Source organism: Dermacentor silvarum, chromosome 8 (assembly GCF_013339745.2).
Source record: "Dermacentor silvarum isolate Dsil-2018 chromosome 8, BIME_Dsil_1.4, whole genome shotgun sequence".
Classification (NCBI taxonomy): Eukaryota; Metazoa; Arthropoda; class Arachnida; order Ixodida; family Ixodidae; genus Dermacentor; species Dermacentor silvarum.
Window position 1 is genome coordinate 178,460,767 of NC_051161.1, and position 16,784 is coordinate 178,477,550.

At 48.1% G+C, this 16,784-nt stretch overlaps 1 protein-coding gene across 4 annotated transcripts in view; it reads right to left on the reverse strand.

Annotated features, from left to right (window-relative positions):
- The window catches only part of LOC119462597 (solute carrier family 41 member 1), a 540,896-nt gene that overhangs the window by 392,966 nt on the left and 131,146 nt on the right, over window positions 1-16,784 (reverse strand). For all 4 annotated transcript variants that reach the window (XM_049672773.1, XM_049672774.1, XM_049672771.1 and 1 more), the window contains exon 3: window positions 2,507-2,651. In XM_049672773.1, the coding sequence (XP_049528730.1) occupies window positions 2,507-2,651 (145 nt within the window). The remainder of the gene's footprint in view (window positions 1-2,506; window positions 2,652-16,784) is intronic.

A 16,784-nucleotide genomic window follows, 5' to 3' on the forward strand; every position in this document is an offset into this window, starting at 1 on the left:
GCATGAAATGTTCAATAAGATTTATACAGGTTTTATTTATATATGTAGGATTATATAGGATTTATATATGTTAAGAAGATAACTTTAGGCATGTTGTCTACACATCGGTTTAAAGTAACCTTACCTTGTACATACTCATAATAATGTAAGGAAGAATGTACTCGATCAGGCCATAGAAAGATCAGAGAGATTTGCTTGAATATCTTAGAAATTCTCGGTAGAAACACCGCAACCATAAATTTTGCAGTTGTGAAAACAAAATACGCACGGCTCGATCTCGCCGTTTTCACCGGTGCTAGCTAATTGGCCTCCGAACGTAGACAGCCCCTCAACGCAATGCATGAGATTCCTTACCGCGGGCGTCTTGCGTTATGGTTAGTCACCGCGTTTGTGCGGTGTGTTCGAGTGGTTCTTTGGAATCTTACTTTCTGATTTGCTGCCGGGTCTGATTTATTGATTATTTTCTGATTTACTCTGAGGCCGTCCTGAGTGTGGTGCATACTTACAACACCAACTTAGCGAACATCTGAGCGTTTTCATTTTCCAACAACTCTTTTTTTGCTTTTCGTAAATTGGTCGCAAGAAGCCATGCCACCGCTATCTCCATAATCGGTCACTCGATCGGACAGAATGAAGAGATTTGGAGGAGAAATAATTCTTACAATGATACGGAGTTGATGGCGGTGCTTGCATAATGAGAGTGAGCTTCCAGGAGTGACGCGCTACTCGAGTGACGACACGTAAACGCTTGCCGTGTGTCTAGTGATTCTCAGCTAATCTCCTGCAGGGAAGTACGGTGACGCCGGCGAACAAACGCAGTTCGTTATGCTTATTTCCCAGACTCCAATTTTTGAGCAGATTCTTTATACGTCGAGAATCCTGCGCCGACACTTGTATTTTACCAAAGCATTTTCACAAGGTATGCCACAACTGACTTCTTTTTGAACGAAGCTTGCTCATTATCGAACCTAAGCTCTTGAAATCGATTCAACATTTTCTTACTAATCACTTCCAGTTCATTACGTCTAATGGTCATAACTGTCAACTCACTCAAGTTAAATCAGCTGTACCACAAGGACCTTATGTGAGGTCCCTATTTGTTCTTATTTACATTCATGATCTTACTGCTGCATTATCCTCTGACACACACTTGTTCGCTGATGATTGTGTTATCTTCCAGTGAATCGCTCGTGCTGACGATACTAAAACACTTTAATCTGATTTGAACAATATAGTTGATTAGTGCGTGTAGTGACTAATCGAACTAAATATTAACAAATGCAAAATGATGTACGCATCCAGAGCTAATCCTAAACCTTGCGCTTAGCATCTTAACTATGTCCCTTTAGATTTTGCCCCGTCATATATATATCTCGATATGCACATCACAACTTGGACAGTTCATGGACACATCACAACTTGGACAACTTGGACATCACAACTTGGACACATCACAACTTGGACAATTCATCTAGAGAACATTCTCAACAATGCCAATCGCATAATCGGGTACTTACGGCGTAACATATTAAAGCACCGTCTACTTTAAGGTTACTACTCTGCAAGGCACTAATACGCTCCAAACTTGTATATGCATCAGCGATATGGGATCCTAATCACATCAATCTAATTATTGCACATGAATCAGTACAGAATAATTCTGTTCGCTTCATGCTTTCAAACTATAATCTAACCGAGAGTATAACCTCGATAAAAGCTAGCCTATCACTTGTCCCACGTCGCAATGGTTGCTTCATAACATTTCCCATCCTACCATACTGCGGCCACAGTATGTTTCAAAACAACATCTATCATCGAAGTAAGGCTGGAATTGATTGACGCAGTCTTTCCTCCCCCGTACTTGACAGGAATGGAAGCACCTTCTCCCGAGTGCCGTAGCCATTACCGATAACAAACTATTACATGAAACATTTGCTAACACTGTTCAATTAGGAGTATCTTTATGCTATTACCAAAGCTCACTGCACTTGTTATTTTTAGTGTTAATATTTTTTAAGCCGTCTCCTCGTTATAACCATATGTCCCTAAGCGTATATTATATAAAATAAATAAATATCGCACAGTTTTCTCTCCTAAGCCAAGCAGCCGTCCACCATTTTACTGCCTGTTGTTGGAGGAGTCGGTTCTCAATGAGATGTTCGAGAGGCCTTGTTGAGAACTTGTATGGATTTTGTTTGTATACAACTCGACGTTACCGAAGCTCGTTATCTTTGTTTCTAGTGCTCATTTTCTCTGCCTGATATCAGTGTGGCACTTAAATGTCTCTATACTATGTTAAATAATCGTCTTGTCCTTTGTGTCTTTTGCCTACTTTTAGGCCACCGGTATTCCAGCCTTCCTTCCAACACAGCCGCACACACTTGGCGACGACTAACTGCACGCACGCGCTGGGACAGCCAGGCCTTGCCAACACCTCCAAAATAATATACCCTACGTTCGTTCTTGACGCGCTCAGTATCTACGAAGAACCGACCGAATGACGCACCCAGTAGGAAGCTGGCGACGGCGGCGGTAGCCATGCTGGATGCTGCCACAAACAGAGCTTGGTCGAGCCGGAAGGCGTCGTCGGAGGCGAGACCCATGACGATGGCGAACACCGAGGACAGCAGGGACAGCACGCACGCTTGGCACTGCGCGAATTAAAACACGGAGGGGGGTGTGTGCAATCAAACGAGGCTCGCTCTTGCGAGATAACTTTATTTTGCCCAAAATGAGGAGGGGGTAACGACTAGAAGCCTGGCGTCTTCAGTCATGTGGACTTGTCTTGCTTGAACATCCATGTGAGCAGCACAGTCTCTCATCGCTCCTCATCTTTTATTATTAAAGTTAGGGGTTGTGTTGCTGACCTGTTATTGTTATTATATTGTTTCTTTGGACATGCCCAGATTATGTGTTGAAGGTCTGCTCTCTTGTTACAATGCTTACATATGTCTGTGTATACGACTGGGTGATAGTGACTGAAGGCAATGGGGAGTGCGTTGGTTTGTATTAGCCGCCAACCCACCGATTGCCACCTGTTTAACGAGTAATGCGCTGCCAGGTATCTAGCCCTGGCTAGTCTGTCATGATCTATGATTTCCCTGTGGGACACCAGCCTATCTCTACTCGACCGGCGGATTGCGAATGCGTCTGTGTTGGTGTTGGTGACGTCGTCTCGGTCTGAAAAACCTCGAGCCGCGTCATGCGCATTCGCGTTGCCTGGCAGGCCAGAGTGGGCCGGTGCCCAGATGGTTTTTATTCCCCTGAATCGGTCTCCATCGAAACCAGCCTGGAGGATTTTTTGCGCCTTTGGTGAGATGCGTCCTTTAGCGTGAATATAACAAGGTGGTCATGGATTGAATCACTTATTATTTTATATTTGGAAGAAGTTGTCATTGCTAGTGCATTTTGCAGTTTATTCTGACGAAGAATAGCGCGAAAAACAAGGGCCGAGAAAGAAACACGACACACTAGCAGCTGCAGATTCTTTCTTGTTTTCGCGCTATTCTTGGTCCGCATAGAATATCAACTCACCCAGCATTCTGAGTTTGGTCTGTCTCACGTGACCGTTCCGGTGACGTGCCATTACAGACTTGACCTGAACTTGAACACACTCGCTCTGAACGGTTCGTTACTGCTACGGTTACTGAGTAGCAGAGTCCTGCGCATTATATAAAAAAAAAATTCGCCGCATATCTGCTTGCTTCGCTGCAAATGACGTCGAAAGACGATAGTCTTCTGCCGCTCCTGATACCCAACACCCTTTCTTCATCCCCGGCAGCATCACCCTCTCCACACCCTCTCATCACCCCCGGCAGTAGAAGCACCGTTTCGGTGCTTAAGCGCCGAAACATCCGCGGTGAAAGATGTGTGGTATGGCTTTAGTCTCGCCACATGACCGATGTCACTTGACGCTGACGATGACGCTGAGAGTTCGGCGGGGATTATTTCATACGTGACATCGGTCACTTGTCGCACCACACAGTATGGGCCAGTGTAGCGCGACAGCAGCTTTTCGGAAAGGCCCACACGGTGGATGGGTGACCAGAGAAGCACCAGAGAACCCGGAGAAAAGTGCACGTCGCGATGGTGGCAATCATAGAGGCGTCTCTGATTCTCCTGTGAGGCCTCGAGACGGGTGCGGCCGAACTGCCGCGCGTGGTCGGCGTGTGCGATCGCGTCGCGGGCGTATTCAGTGGCTTAACGCGCGGGCCCTCGCAGCAAGTTGTCCAAGGGCAACGCGGGTTCTCGGCCATGTAGGAGATAAAATGGTTAATAGCCGGCTGTGTCGTGACGCGATGTATTATACGCGAACGTCACATATGGTAAATGAAGATCCCAGTCGTGGTGGTCGGCCGCAACGTACTTCGAAAGCATGTCGGTGATGTCCCGGTTGAGGCGCTCCGTGAGGCCGTTGGTCTGTGGGTGGTAGGACGTGCTGAACTGTGCTTTGTCGAGCAGGAGCGGAGGATATCCTCTACTAATGCCGAGAGAAAGCTACGACCACGGTCAGTGAGTAATTAGGGTGGTGCACTGTGCACTAAAATGGTGTCGTAGAGAAGAAAGTCAGCGACGTCAGTAGCACAACTGGTCGGGAGGGCTCTTGTGATTGCGTACCGCGTAGCGCAATCAGTAGCGACGGCGACCCATTTATTTCCGGAGCCCGAGAGAGGAAACGGCCCAAGAAGGACTAGACCAACACGGAAAAAGGATTCGGGTGAGATGTCGATTGGCTGGAGACATCCAGCTGGAAGTGTTGAGGGCTTCTTCCGACGCTGACAGGGCTCACAAGCGGCAACGTAGCGCCGCACGGAGCGAGCGAGACCCGACCAAAAGAAGCGACGGCGTACACGGTCGTATGTGCGCGAGACGCCCAAGTGCTCAGCCAAGGGAGCGTCGTGAAGTTGGCGGAGGACAGTCGAACGCAGGTGTGATGGAATGACGAGCAGGTCAGGGCCGTGGGGATTGACATTGCAGCGGTATAATGTCCCCTCCTTGAGGAGAAACATCCGGAGAGAGGCGTCACCAGGCGTTGACTCCAGACGGTCGATGAGGACTCGTAACGAAGGATTGCGGCGTTACTTGTTGCCGATTTGAAGCAACTGGGACACAGAGGAAACGGAAGCGATGGCATCCGCATCAGGCGGTTAGTTGATGGGGTAGTGGGACAAACAATCTACATCTTTGTGCAAGCGTCCCGTCTTATATACCACGGAGAAGGTATATTCTTGCAGGCGTAAAGCCTAGCGAGCGAGTCGTCCCGTAGGGTCTTTGAGCGAGGATAGCCAGCATAGGGCTTGGTGATCAGTGATGACACAGAATGGGCGTCCGTACAAGTATGGACGAAACTTTGCAAGAACACACACAAGAGCGAGGCACTCGCGCTCTGTGATTGAATAATTGTGCTCGGCGGGTGATAGAAGTCGGCTGGCATAGGCTATAACGCGATCATGCCCACGCTGGCGTTTTAGTAACACTGCTCCTATGCCGTGACCACTGGATGGTTCGAACTTCCGTTGATGCAGACGGGTCAAAGTGGGCCAGGATTGGATGCGTGGTAAGTAGAGTAGTGAGCTGTGAAAAAGATGCGGCATGGTGCCAAGAAAATGGGACGCCTTTCTTCAGGAGGTCGGTAAGGGGACGTGCAATGGTCCCAAACTCATTTACAAAGCGTCGGAAATAAGAACACAGCCCTACGAAAGTACGAACGTCCTTGGTAGACTTGGGAACAGAGAAAGTTCGTAACGGCGCGAATTTTGTCCGGATCAGGTCGCACGCCTCTGGCATCCGCAAGATGACCAAGGACGGTGATTTGGCGGCGAGCGAAGTGACATTTTGACGAGTTCAACTGAAGACCGGCCCGACGGAACACGTCAAGAATCGCTGAAAGACGGTCTAGATGCGTGTCGAATGTGGGGGAATAAACGACGTCGTCCAGATAGCACATGTTTAACAGGTGGACCACTTGAACCCCTGAAGCAAAGTGTTCATCATTCGTTCAAAGGTTGCGGGTGCGTTACAGAGACCGAATGGCACCACCTTGAACTGATAAAGACCGTCAGGGGTAACAAATGCAGTCTTCTCTCGGTACATGTCGTCGACGAATATCTGTCAGTAGCCGGACCGTAAGTCAATAGAAGAAAAATCGGTGGCACCGTACAGGCACTCTAGAGCGTCATCAATACGTGGCAAAGGGTAAATGTACTTTTTTGTGATTTTGTTCAGGTGGCGATATTCTACACAAAACCCAGCTAGCACAAAAGAGATATAATCATTCTTATTCATGGATATTTCGCTTTGACCGTCAAAAATCTAGATTGAAGAAGTCAACATCGAGAAGGATTCAATTGGGATGGAAAAATCTTGCTATAAGGCGGATTTTAGAAGACGTTTAAAATCGCTTGTTCTAGCAGCCTACAATTATTGATTTTTTTTGTTGTTTTCTTCTGCTTTTTGGCGGGAAAAATGGACGTTGGTTTTTGTTTTTGCTTCGCCCTGTTAGAAGAGAGTGCAATCAACCCAGGCGCGGGTGTTTGCATTGTGGTGAGTGAGCACTGAAGGGGCAGCCGCTTGCTCTTTATGCTCATAATGAAGTCCACAATAAAGAAGAAAAGTTACGCTGACCTTTCATACCGTCAGAAGAGGCGTAGAGTTAATGACAAACCGGTATCTGCCAGTCCTGTTGCCACGAGTACCGTCCAATAAGTATCAAGGTAGGTTAATGAAAGTAGTAACCATGCTTCTAGTGAAATATCCTCGCCACATGAGGATGCTCAATCCAAGGACAGTTTTCATGAAAGTGACCTTGCCTGGAAAGGAGAAAATGTAGAAGCACACACGCAAGACATTTCTAGAGAGTATTTTGTTCCACGAAACGACCCTCCTATAAGCTCGGGCATCGAAAATGGAGATTCTTCGGACTATGCATCATCATCTGCAGAAAATCAGGTAAGTCTTTGTCCACGTAAATGTGTGGAATTTCAAGGATGGCTTGCATCATCGGTTACAAGTCACTGAATTCCGCTTGTCGCAGTTTCTGAACTTCTCCGGAAACTAAGCACCACTTTCGACGTTGATTTTGTCATCGACGCGAGGACATTGTTGAACAGTCCTCGATACACTTCAACGCGATCTGTCCCTCCTGGCGAATATTGCCATTTTTCTTTGAAGGAAAATTTAGAACGCATGATTGTTGTGCTCCTGAGTGGCTGTCGAGGGTAGATCCCTTGACAACGCTCAGAGAATTTTAAATGACAATGTCAGCCAAGTTGGACTGACGGTTCAAACTGTAAAATGTTTTGATATTGTTTGTCGCAGTTTTCGTTTTGTCTGTTTGGTTAACCTGGTTTACTTTGGCCGAAAGGAAGAAAAAGACACCGTAGTCTAGTTGCTAGAGAACCGGCTGCTGTGCCCCACGGCAGAGGTTCGATTCCATTATAGGTTGCACATCACTTTTTTGTATTATAAAGCGAGTTAGGAACCTACCTACCTACCGCAAAGTGCCAAGAATGAGGCATTAAAAAGTTCGACTTTTGTTATTTCAAATTATCATTGTAAGGTGGCGCTAGCATTATGGTAGCAGCCGCATTTTGTATTTTCTTAGTTAAATTAGCTGGCATTTCTGTGCTTCAGGTACCGAGTACGAAGCCACACTGAGTATTTTTCTGCATTGCAGCAGAGTGTGTCGCAAGAGGATGCAGCGCCGCGACGTATCATAGCGGCTACCTGACAAAGCGAGAAGTGGCGCGACGGCTCATCGGCGTCATCGCTTGCGCCGACGCAGTCTGAGCAGCCAAGCGGGCTGCGCTCTCCGCGCAGCTTCCCTCCAGATTGCGTAACTTTTGAACCCGCCGTTACATTCACCGTTATTTTTGTCAGGACCAGCCGTTAAGTTCCTGACGCGTATTCGTTCATGAACTGCGGAGCGCCAGACTGCCTTCCACATCTTCTTTGCTCACGTAAGTAGTCACTGCCACTTTGACACCTGTCGTGTTTAATTATTTACGGTTTTCAGGCGGGAGATTTAGGTGGAAGTTTTAGGTGGTAATGAAGTTTTTCAATGAAAGCGCCTTGATTTTAACTGGAATCTCTAATATTGTTTAAGAGGCATGTTTACGTCTGCGTACGTTTCTTTTATTGTGTGCGTATTCAGGTTTGCCAAAGCTGTCTAAAATTACCTCTGTGACGTTTCGTTGACCATTGATCGTTAGGATGACGATGACATTCCCGTTTGGCGCAGAATGATGAGACGTGCTACGATCTTCGCGTAGCCACAGCATTCTTCCGTCAACGCTCTTGTGCGAGATCACTCGTGTGTTTTTCCGAGCGTGAAAGATGCCCGCGAATGCACGCAAAACTGCCGAACGACTGGCCGCTCGAGGCAGTTTGCTTGTATTGGCAGGCATCTTTTACACTTGGAAAAACACTTTATGTAGCTCATATTGAGAAACAGAAAGCGGTATCAGGGGTTTCTCATGTTGCTTTACAATCTTCTCATTGACACTTTTCATCTAACTATAGTAATTGAGAAGTTAATTAATTAATTAATTAGAACTAATTATCTAACTAGGCGGAATGCAAAAAAATAATCTGAGTATCTCCAACATTACCTTGGTTCTGTCCTGGTACGTGGCACTTGCATATTTTTAAAGTTTGGCTAAAGTTAAATGAAACACCCTGTATGTAGTGCACTGTTGCCTTGTTTTTTTGTAGCATAATCTGACAGTGTAGCTATTTAGAGCATCTTTTTTTTAGGATACCTAACATTTTTTGGCTTCAGTCATGCAACAAATAAATTTTGAGGTCGCACTGGCGTTTTCTTTTTGCAAGTCTGTGCAGTAACAAAATTCTGTTAAAAAAAGAAAAATTCCAATATACTGTTGTAATACGCACTGCTGTTACATTATAAACATAGATACTCCGAGTTTAGCAGCATAACAATAAAGAGTTTTTTTTTTTGTAACTTACTATGCAGGCACATACCTACGTGCAAGAGAGAAGGCGCGTGAGGGTGAAGACACCGATCATGTACCCTCTACAGGTGCCGAAAGGGGCAGACGAAAACGCCGCCGCCCAAAGAGCCACCACGAAACTCCTGAATTCCAAGAACCCAGGTAACTGTTATTTCATATTAAAGTCGTACGAATTAAATTTTCAGCGTGACACATATACAGTCGTATCTCGATAATTCGAACTCGAAGGAGCCCGAAAGTTTGTTCGAATTAAAGGAAAGACTTTCGTCTCACAGCACCACAGCACCATTCGTGCACCACAGCACGACGTACGAATGGAGTCGTTATATATCACGGCGCATAAGCAGATGGCGAGTAGGGGCCACGAGACTGCCCACGTCGAGCAACGCTCGCAGAAAACTATGCTGTAGGGAGCGGGCGGCGCCAGCACGGCGGCGCCGGGCGCGCGCGGACACGTCGAAGGTGAGGGAGGAGGGCGTCAGGGAAGCGGATTTGGCTGAGCAGAGGTGACCCCGTCGCTTCGGTGGCTCCCCTCACTCTCCCTCTCAACTCCCTCGTAGCTCCCCCACCTTCGACTGTCTCCGTGCGCGCCCGCCGCCGGCCCGGCGCCAGCTTAACCCTCTCCCTTTCTTTTCCTGCCGTTGAAGCGAGCGTTGGCCGATTGTGAGCAGTTTCGTTGGCCGGACTGGGCCTCCGTCGTTGCTTCCCTCTGCGTCGCAGCCGCAGCGTTGAGACATCGACTCGAACACGCGTGTTACGGCGCGACGACGTAACGGCGACCTTGCCATTTAAGAGAGAGAAGTTTACGCCGCGGTTCTTTCTATTTTGTTGCGATAGAAATTATATGGGCACTCCAAGCGCATTTTTGCCGCCGTCGTCGTCGCCGTGATAATCCGTATAAAGTGCAACGGCGATGAAATCGTCGCCGCGCGCCATGTGTGGGTTTTAGTGTGTGGGCTCATTTCGGTGTAAGCAATGAATTGCATATGCAAGCACTCTAGATCATAATTGATTTATAAACTGCACGAGCTTAACCTTTAACCCATTGCGTAACTATAAATGTCGCCAAGGCCAAAGTTAGTGAAACTAGGTGGAAAATTACGGCTTATGTTCCCACCTTGTGTGTGGATGACTCACTGTTTTTGTAAAAAAATTCTTTACAAGTGCTTGGCAATGTTATTGTGTGGAGGTTTTCAAACAGGCAAGTCATAGGAGTGCAACATTTTAATGGTTTAATTACAAACAACTGAAGTTCTTACTGTATATGCTTGAAGCAACCGTGCTGCAAATAGTCGCTGTAACTCAAGGTTGCACTCGTCTGCTGTCTTTTATTTTTTAAGGAATCGCAATATGTTTGCTCAATTTGAAGTATGCGATGTGTTTGATAGACTGGTGTTTAGGTATATGCTCAAGCCTGCGCCATTTCTGAATTGGCTATGTGATCTGTGGCAAATAAAATTGGGGTGGTGTAACAATGCTGTCACACTGAAGCTGTGCCTTTGCAGAGCCGCACTTACCTCTTTTCTCGTACAACATTATCAGAAATGCATTATCTATTCCTTTCTTTGAATGCTAATTGGCATCTACTTCGCACATGTTTAGGAGGCTGCTGTCATCTACCAGTCGCCAACTAGTCCAGACAACAGCCTCCTGAAAGCTAGCAAAATAGCCGACACTTACACTGGTTGGCGATTGTACATGCAAACACCTTCAGTTAGATGTAAAGTATGTCTTCAAGGCAACAGAAGGGAATTTAACTTGTGATCGGTTAATGTTAGAACCATGTTAATAAAGGTGGAATTCTCGAAAACTGTGTGCTTGGACCAATATATTGTAGTGCTGCCCATTGCCAAAATATATTGCAATGCTTATTGCCAATGCATTGAAAAACTATACGTTCACTAAGAAAAGTGTGCTTCAATTAACATACGTTTTACACATGCCTAATGTTTTTGCAGTAAGAAGACCTGCTGAATTAAGGAGCTACAGCCCAGCAGCCTGTTCGAAACCAGGTTTATCAAGGTCGATACCTGTAATGGACGTTACTCGGAGGCACTCATATTTAATGTTGATTGCTCGCTTGTCTAGTCGTGTTTACTTTTTGCAATAAAAAATGTTATTGCTGTATGTGTTTCGTGTATTGCACAAGCGCAAACCTGCATGCCGCCGGCAGGCGAAACGCCGCAGGGGCATGGGGAGAGGGAAGGATAGGGAGACGAGGGGGGCGCTAGAGGGGAGGGTGAAAAAAAACGGATGTCAAAATCCTGATTGTAGCAGGATTCAATCTGTATTTTTTAAATGCTTGTAATGGTCTTACAAAATCCCATTTCAAGACAGGATTTTTCGAAACTACTTTAAGCAGGATTCTAGAACTTCTTGCAATAGTCATATCCGCCGGACATTAGCAACGATATACGACCGTTTATCACCTTCTAAACGGACTGCACGGATTTTTTAGTGCGTCTTTCAGACGTTCATTTAGTCTTGGCGAATCGGTATGGAAGCAGTTTTCTATCGCTTTTGTGCTAGCTGGGAAGCAGCAAGTTCCATCCTTCGTTTTGACAAGTACGACGGGAGAAGCCCAGGGACTACAGGAAGGCTCGTTAATGTCCTTTTCAAGCATCTTTTTTCACTTCCTGTTCTTCCTGTTCCTGTTCTTTCAAACATCTTTTTCACAGCTGGTGAGGCAAACGATTCGACGTGTGTCACTGATTGAGGCGGTAGGCGAAAAAAATCCATGCAGCTCAAATGACTTGGAGGCGGGTGCGCAGGGTCGGCAAGAAGAGGCAAGTCAAAGCGAAGTGAGCCGGCCGAACAATCAATGAGGGCAGAATGACTGGCGAGGAAATCCAGACCGAGAATGAGTTCGTGAGGCCAATGCTCGATGACGGTGAAGAGAACGACGGTGTGTCCCTCAGCAATGGTGAGTCGGGCAGAGCACATACCAACAATAGCGACAGTCCCTTCGTCGGCGACTCGTACAGCTCGGTTCGGGGCAGGCGTCAGAACTTTGTTGGACCGACGGCGAAGAGCAGCACTCATAATGGACACATGCGCCCCGGTGTCAATCAACGCGCACACAGGAACATTGTCGGCGAGAACGTCCAAAATATTCTTGTTCGTGGGTAAGGTGAAGCGAGGATCTCGTGCCAATGTCGTCAATGCAGCTTCACCTCCAGAAGCTGCACTGTCTAGTTTTCCGGTTGGGGGCGCTGCGAGTAGGTCGGTGAAGGACCAGGGCGTGACGGGGACGAACGAGATTGGCGGTGGGAGAGAGAAGGTGAGCGGGAGTATAGCGGTGTCGTGTCAGAGGTGTCGCATGGTCAGGTGATGGGTAGGGCATAGAAGGAGCGAACGAAAAAGAACGTGCTAGAGGGACGAGGGTGGTAATCAGAAGAATAGCGCGTTGGAGAAGTCCAGCGGCTGTGGCAGTGGCGAGCGATATGTCCAATGCGCCGGCAGTTAAAACAGGTCGGCTTGTCGTCCACGGTTCGCCATTCGGACGGGTTGCGCTGTCCATAAGAGGAGTAAGAAGAGCGGGGTGAGAACGTGCCTAGAGAAAGAGGTTCCGAGCACACGGAACGGAGTGCAGGCCGACGTTTGACAACGCTTGACGGACGACGGCCTGGATCAAGGAATGATCAGGTGACGGGAATGAAGGGGCCGCCGGTTGTGCTGCTTCGACCTCACGACGAACGATGCGGGTTAAGTTGTCACATCGCGAAAGCTGGTGGAAGAAGTCGTCACAGGATGACATAGCAGCTGTGTTGAGAAGTCGCGTGATGTGCTGGGATGCCCGGCGGCGTTTAGCATGCTCGAGACGACGGCACTCCTTGAGGATCATATCGATGCTGGTGACTTTTGTAAATACCAGTAAATTGAAGGCGTCGTCAGCAATGCCTCTGAGGGCCGTGATTAACCTTATCTTACTCCGACATGTTCGGGTCAGTCTCGGCACAAAGGGCCAAGACGTCGATAATGTACGACACGTAGGACTCGGTTGACGTCTGTACACGTGTGGCAAGGGCCTTCTTGGCATTGAGTTGGCGACCAAACGCATTGCGAAAAAGGTCACGGAGCTTCTCTTTGAAGAGATCCCAGCTCGAGATCTCCTCTTCGTGAGTCTGTACGGGCATGGGCCCGTGGAGCTCCGTCGAGGTAGAAAAGAACGTTGGCAAAGGTAATAGTCGGATCCCACCTGTGACTGCTGCTGACACGTTCGTATAAGCGGAGCCAGTCGTCAACATCAGGACTGCCGACTCCGGTAAAAACACCAGGATACCGAAAGGGGGGGGGGGGGGGGGAGAAGGCGACGTAGGTCGGGCTGCAGGCGGAGACGCTGGTGTAGATGAAGTGCCGGCAGCAGGGGCCGAAGTTGCAGTGGCGCCGTTGCGAAGCTTCATGACGGGTACGGGGAACATCCGCCTCCACCAAATAATGTAGCTGATGCCAATTTCGCGGGGAAGCTAACGGAGGCCAAAATCAAGCGGGAACACGTCGTCTTCCTTCTCCGCAGTGCAGCCACACTGTGGCGGCTGTTCTGTCTTTAAAAAAGTGATGTCCTGCGAAAAAAAAGTCGAGGTAGCTTGCGCTAGTGCGCAAGGCTAAAGACACATGGAGCTGATCGGTTCCTAGCTGGTTCTGGCATACGAAGTGATGCTAAGTTTACGAAGTGTATAAGCATTTCCTTGTGGTCCGTGGCATCGGTGAACGCCTCGCGAAGCACTTGCAGTCCGAGCACACGTAGGGGAAGTGGGGTGAAAGCTATGCAGAAGACACTCCGGGATGACGTCACGGCGCATGCGCAGTAGCGCGCAGCTGGTCGAGTGCCTAATTAGGCATTTGGAGCTCGGCCGAGCCGCCGCCAGAGACGCCTGCTGCAGTTACGGACACCGCAAGCGTTTGGCGCTAATGCGCGGAAACGGAGAAGCGCGGATGGCGTCGGCAGCACCTCTGCGCGTTGCCTCGGTACTGCTACAATTTGTTTCTCTCTCTCTCTCTCTCGCTCATTTTTTCTTTCCCTCTCCCAAGCATAGCGCGCGACGCTCTGCGAGGTGGTTGCTAGGCGGCACACAGTACGGCCGGCCTAAACAGCTCCGCTGTTAAAATTTCCAAGAAGTCAGCACAGTATCGAGCAACGACCCCACCTGATTGATGTGGCTGTAAGTACTGAGCCGTACAGGCTGTATGCTGACAACTTTCTAGCTATGTGCAATCAAGTACAAAAATTTACGGACCGCGGGACTTGACAAATGTTCGGAGCAGTTTGTGATCGTAGCCTGTGTGTTATGCGTTCTCACATATGTATATACTCTAGCACAGGCTGGAAATTCCAACACCAGGCTGCTGTTCCGAGGCTGCGGATATATTATTATTTTTCGCAGATCCCGCGTACGGTGAACTTTTGAACTTTGTAAGCATGCGGTGCAGAGACGTTAAACGGCGAGCCATTGGCATCGTGCAGCAAACTCGCGGCTTATTTAGTTGGCGCGCATCACGTGTATGCTGCTTTTGCGCGAGGGTGGAAGCGAAAGAACCTATCATATTTGGCTCGGTCATTATGAGCACGTTGTTCCCCACATGCTCTTCGCCAAGCATAAATTTCTGCGTCTTGTCATTAAACTTGCATTCAATTTGTTTATTGCAATATCGGTAGTGAATGTACGCTTTTGTCGTTTGGCTTTATAAATAAACTTGTCATTGTATTTGAATGCGTGCGCTTCTCTCCACATAACGTCCCAGCGAGTTACAGTATTCATTTGTTTATTTTCATTTTGTTGTTTGTCAATTTAAAAGCCCGAAGGCTTTACACGGAGAAATCAGCTTATTTCTTTATTTTTTTACACAGCGAAAATTTCAAACGTGGCTTTCTAGAATCGGCATCAGCATCTGTAGCGACGGAAGGAGCTGATTCCAGTCGTTGCTTGTGCGTGGTATGAAGGTATCAGAATCTGAATGTGGTATCAGCAATGCGGCTGTTTGGGCGTGTTGGTAAGACATGACAAAAAAAAAAAAAAACTTCAAGCGCTCAAGCAGACGATGGTTTATGGCTTGTTCACGGCTTGTCACATCCACTAAAAAAGATTTGGCAAAAGGCGAACGGTAAAGTTGTTTTTTCTGCTCCTGACAAGCTTCAAAAAGGTGCAAGATGACCAATCCTGGCGCCTCGCACAAGATCGGGTGCAATAAGAAGCACGTCAAATGTACGGAATCGATCGTGTATAAGCTACCGATTTCTTGTGGTAAGACGTTTATACAGGCCAAAGCGGGAGGTGTGTAAAGCCGCATACACACTAGCGGCAAAACTAAAGCCCCTGAAAAATAAAGTAGCGTCATTCGCGTCTATGTGCAGGCACCTCCTCCTCTCACATGCGTTCTGCAGATTGTAAACCAAGTTAGTTGAGGTGCGAAGCCCGTCGAGAGTGGCGGTTGGCCGGAAAGATGGGCTCGTGCAATTATCCCGCTAGGGCACAGCAGGGCGGTGCGGTTCGCAGCGGTGTATTGGGAGAGGTTCGACAGAAGGAAAAATGCGAAAAAGTAACGTTGAGTACGGCAATGGAATGTATGTAGAAACAGGGGGCGTGATTAGCGTCGTGCCCGAAAGTGTAAAATAGGCGGTATTCAACCAGTCAATAAACAGAAGTGCTGACAATGTGTTTAGATACTTCAAAGGAAGAGACCATGTTTAGATGCACGACATAAAGCCCGTGAAAAAGAAAGGGATATTTTAGGCTTTTTAAACTGAGAAGTTTCTGCCGATAGTGTGGTTACGGCTTGTTCACTATTTTAGGGATATATACACCGTGACGGTGACAAGAACTTTAATTGGTCCGGAGAAACTGGCCAAGGAGAGCCGAAGGCTCCCTCAGGTCAAGTCGGTGGCTCCGCCCACGATGGCACCGGGAGGCGAAATCCCGTTGCGATGTCGTGGGCCAACCTGGAGTTGGATGTGGTGGTGGTCGCTTCTTAGGAACTCCTCCCACTGTTCCTTTGTGGAAAGTATAGAGTTTTCTATGGCAGGGCACAGCCAGAGTATGTGATCGAAAGAGCACGAATCGGCTCCACATTTGGGGCACGACTGCGGGAAGTGTGGGTCTATCCAGCTAAGGGACCGCGGAGTGGGGTACGTGCGGGTTTGTAACATTCTGAGCGTGCTAGCTCAGAATGTTATTTAGTTTTGGATGAGGAGGAGAGAACCACCTCCTTTCCAAGCGGTAGTGTGAGACGATTTCAAGAAAGGTGCACAATGGGTCTTTCTGGATGCAAGCCTCGTTACGAGGAGGGCCGTTGACGGCTGCGCGGGTCGTGAAATCGCGCGCCAGCCGGTGAGCCCGTTCGTTGGGGTTGCAGCCGTGCGGTTCAGCCGTGCGTTCTGTAATGAGTGTTCAATCGTGGCCATTGATCCTCCCGGCACCCAGATCGAAATGTCATCCGCGTAAATGGCGTAGCGCGAATTGCAGCACAACAGCTCGGCCAATGCAAACCCCCTCCCCCCCAAGAAATGTAAGCGCCAGTGACGAGCTCACGTGCGGGGCCACGCAATTCACGCATCTAATATATATGCGCCAGATGGGCGCCTTGAATGAGACCGGTGGCATGGCTCACGACCCCAGCAAATAATACCTTTTCTTTCTAATTTATTTAATTAATTAATTATGGAGTTTTACGTGCCAAGACCACGATCTGATTATGAGACACGCTGTAGTGGTGGACTCCGGAAATTTGGGCCACCTGGGGTTCTTTAACGTGCACCTAAATCTAAGTACACGGGTGTTTTCATATTTCGCCCCCATCGAAATGCGGCCGCCGTGG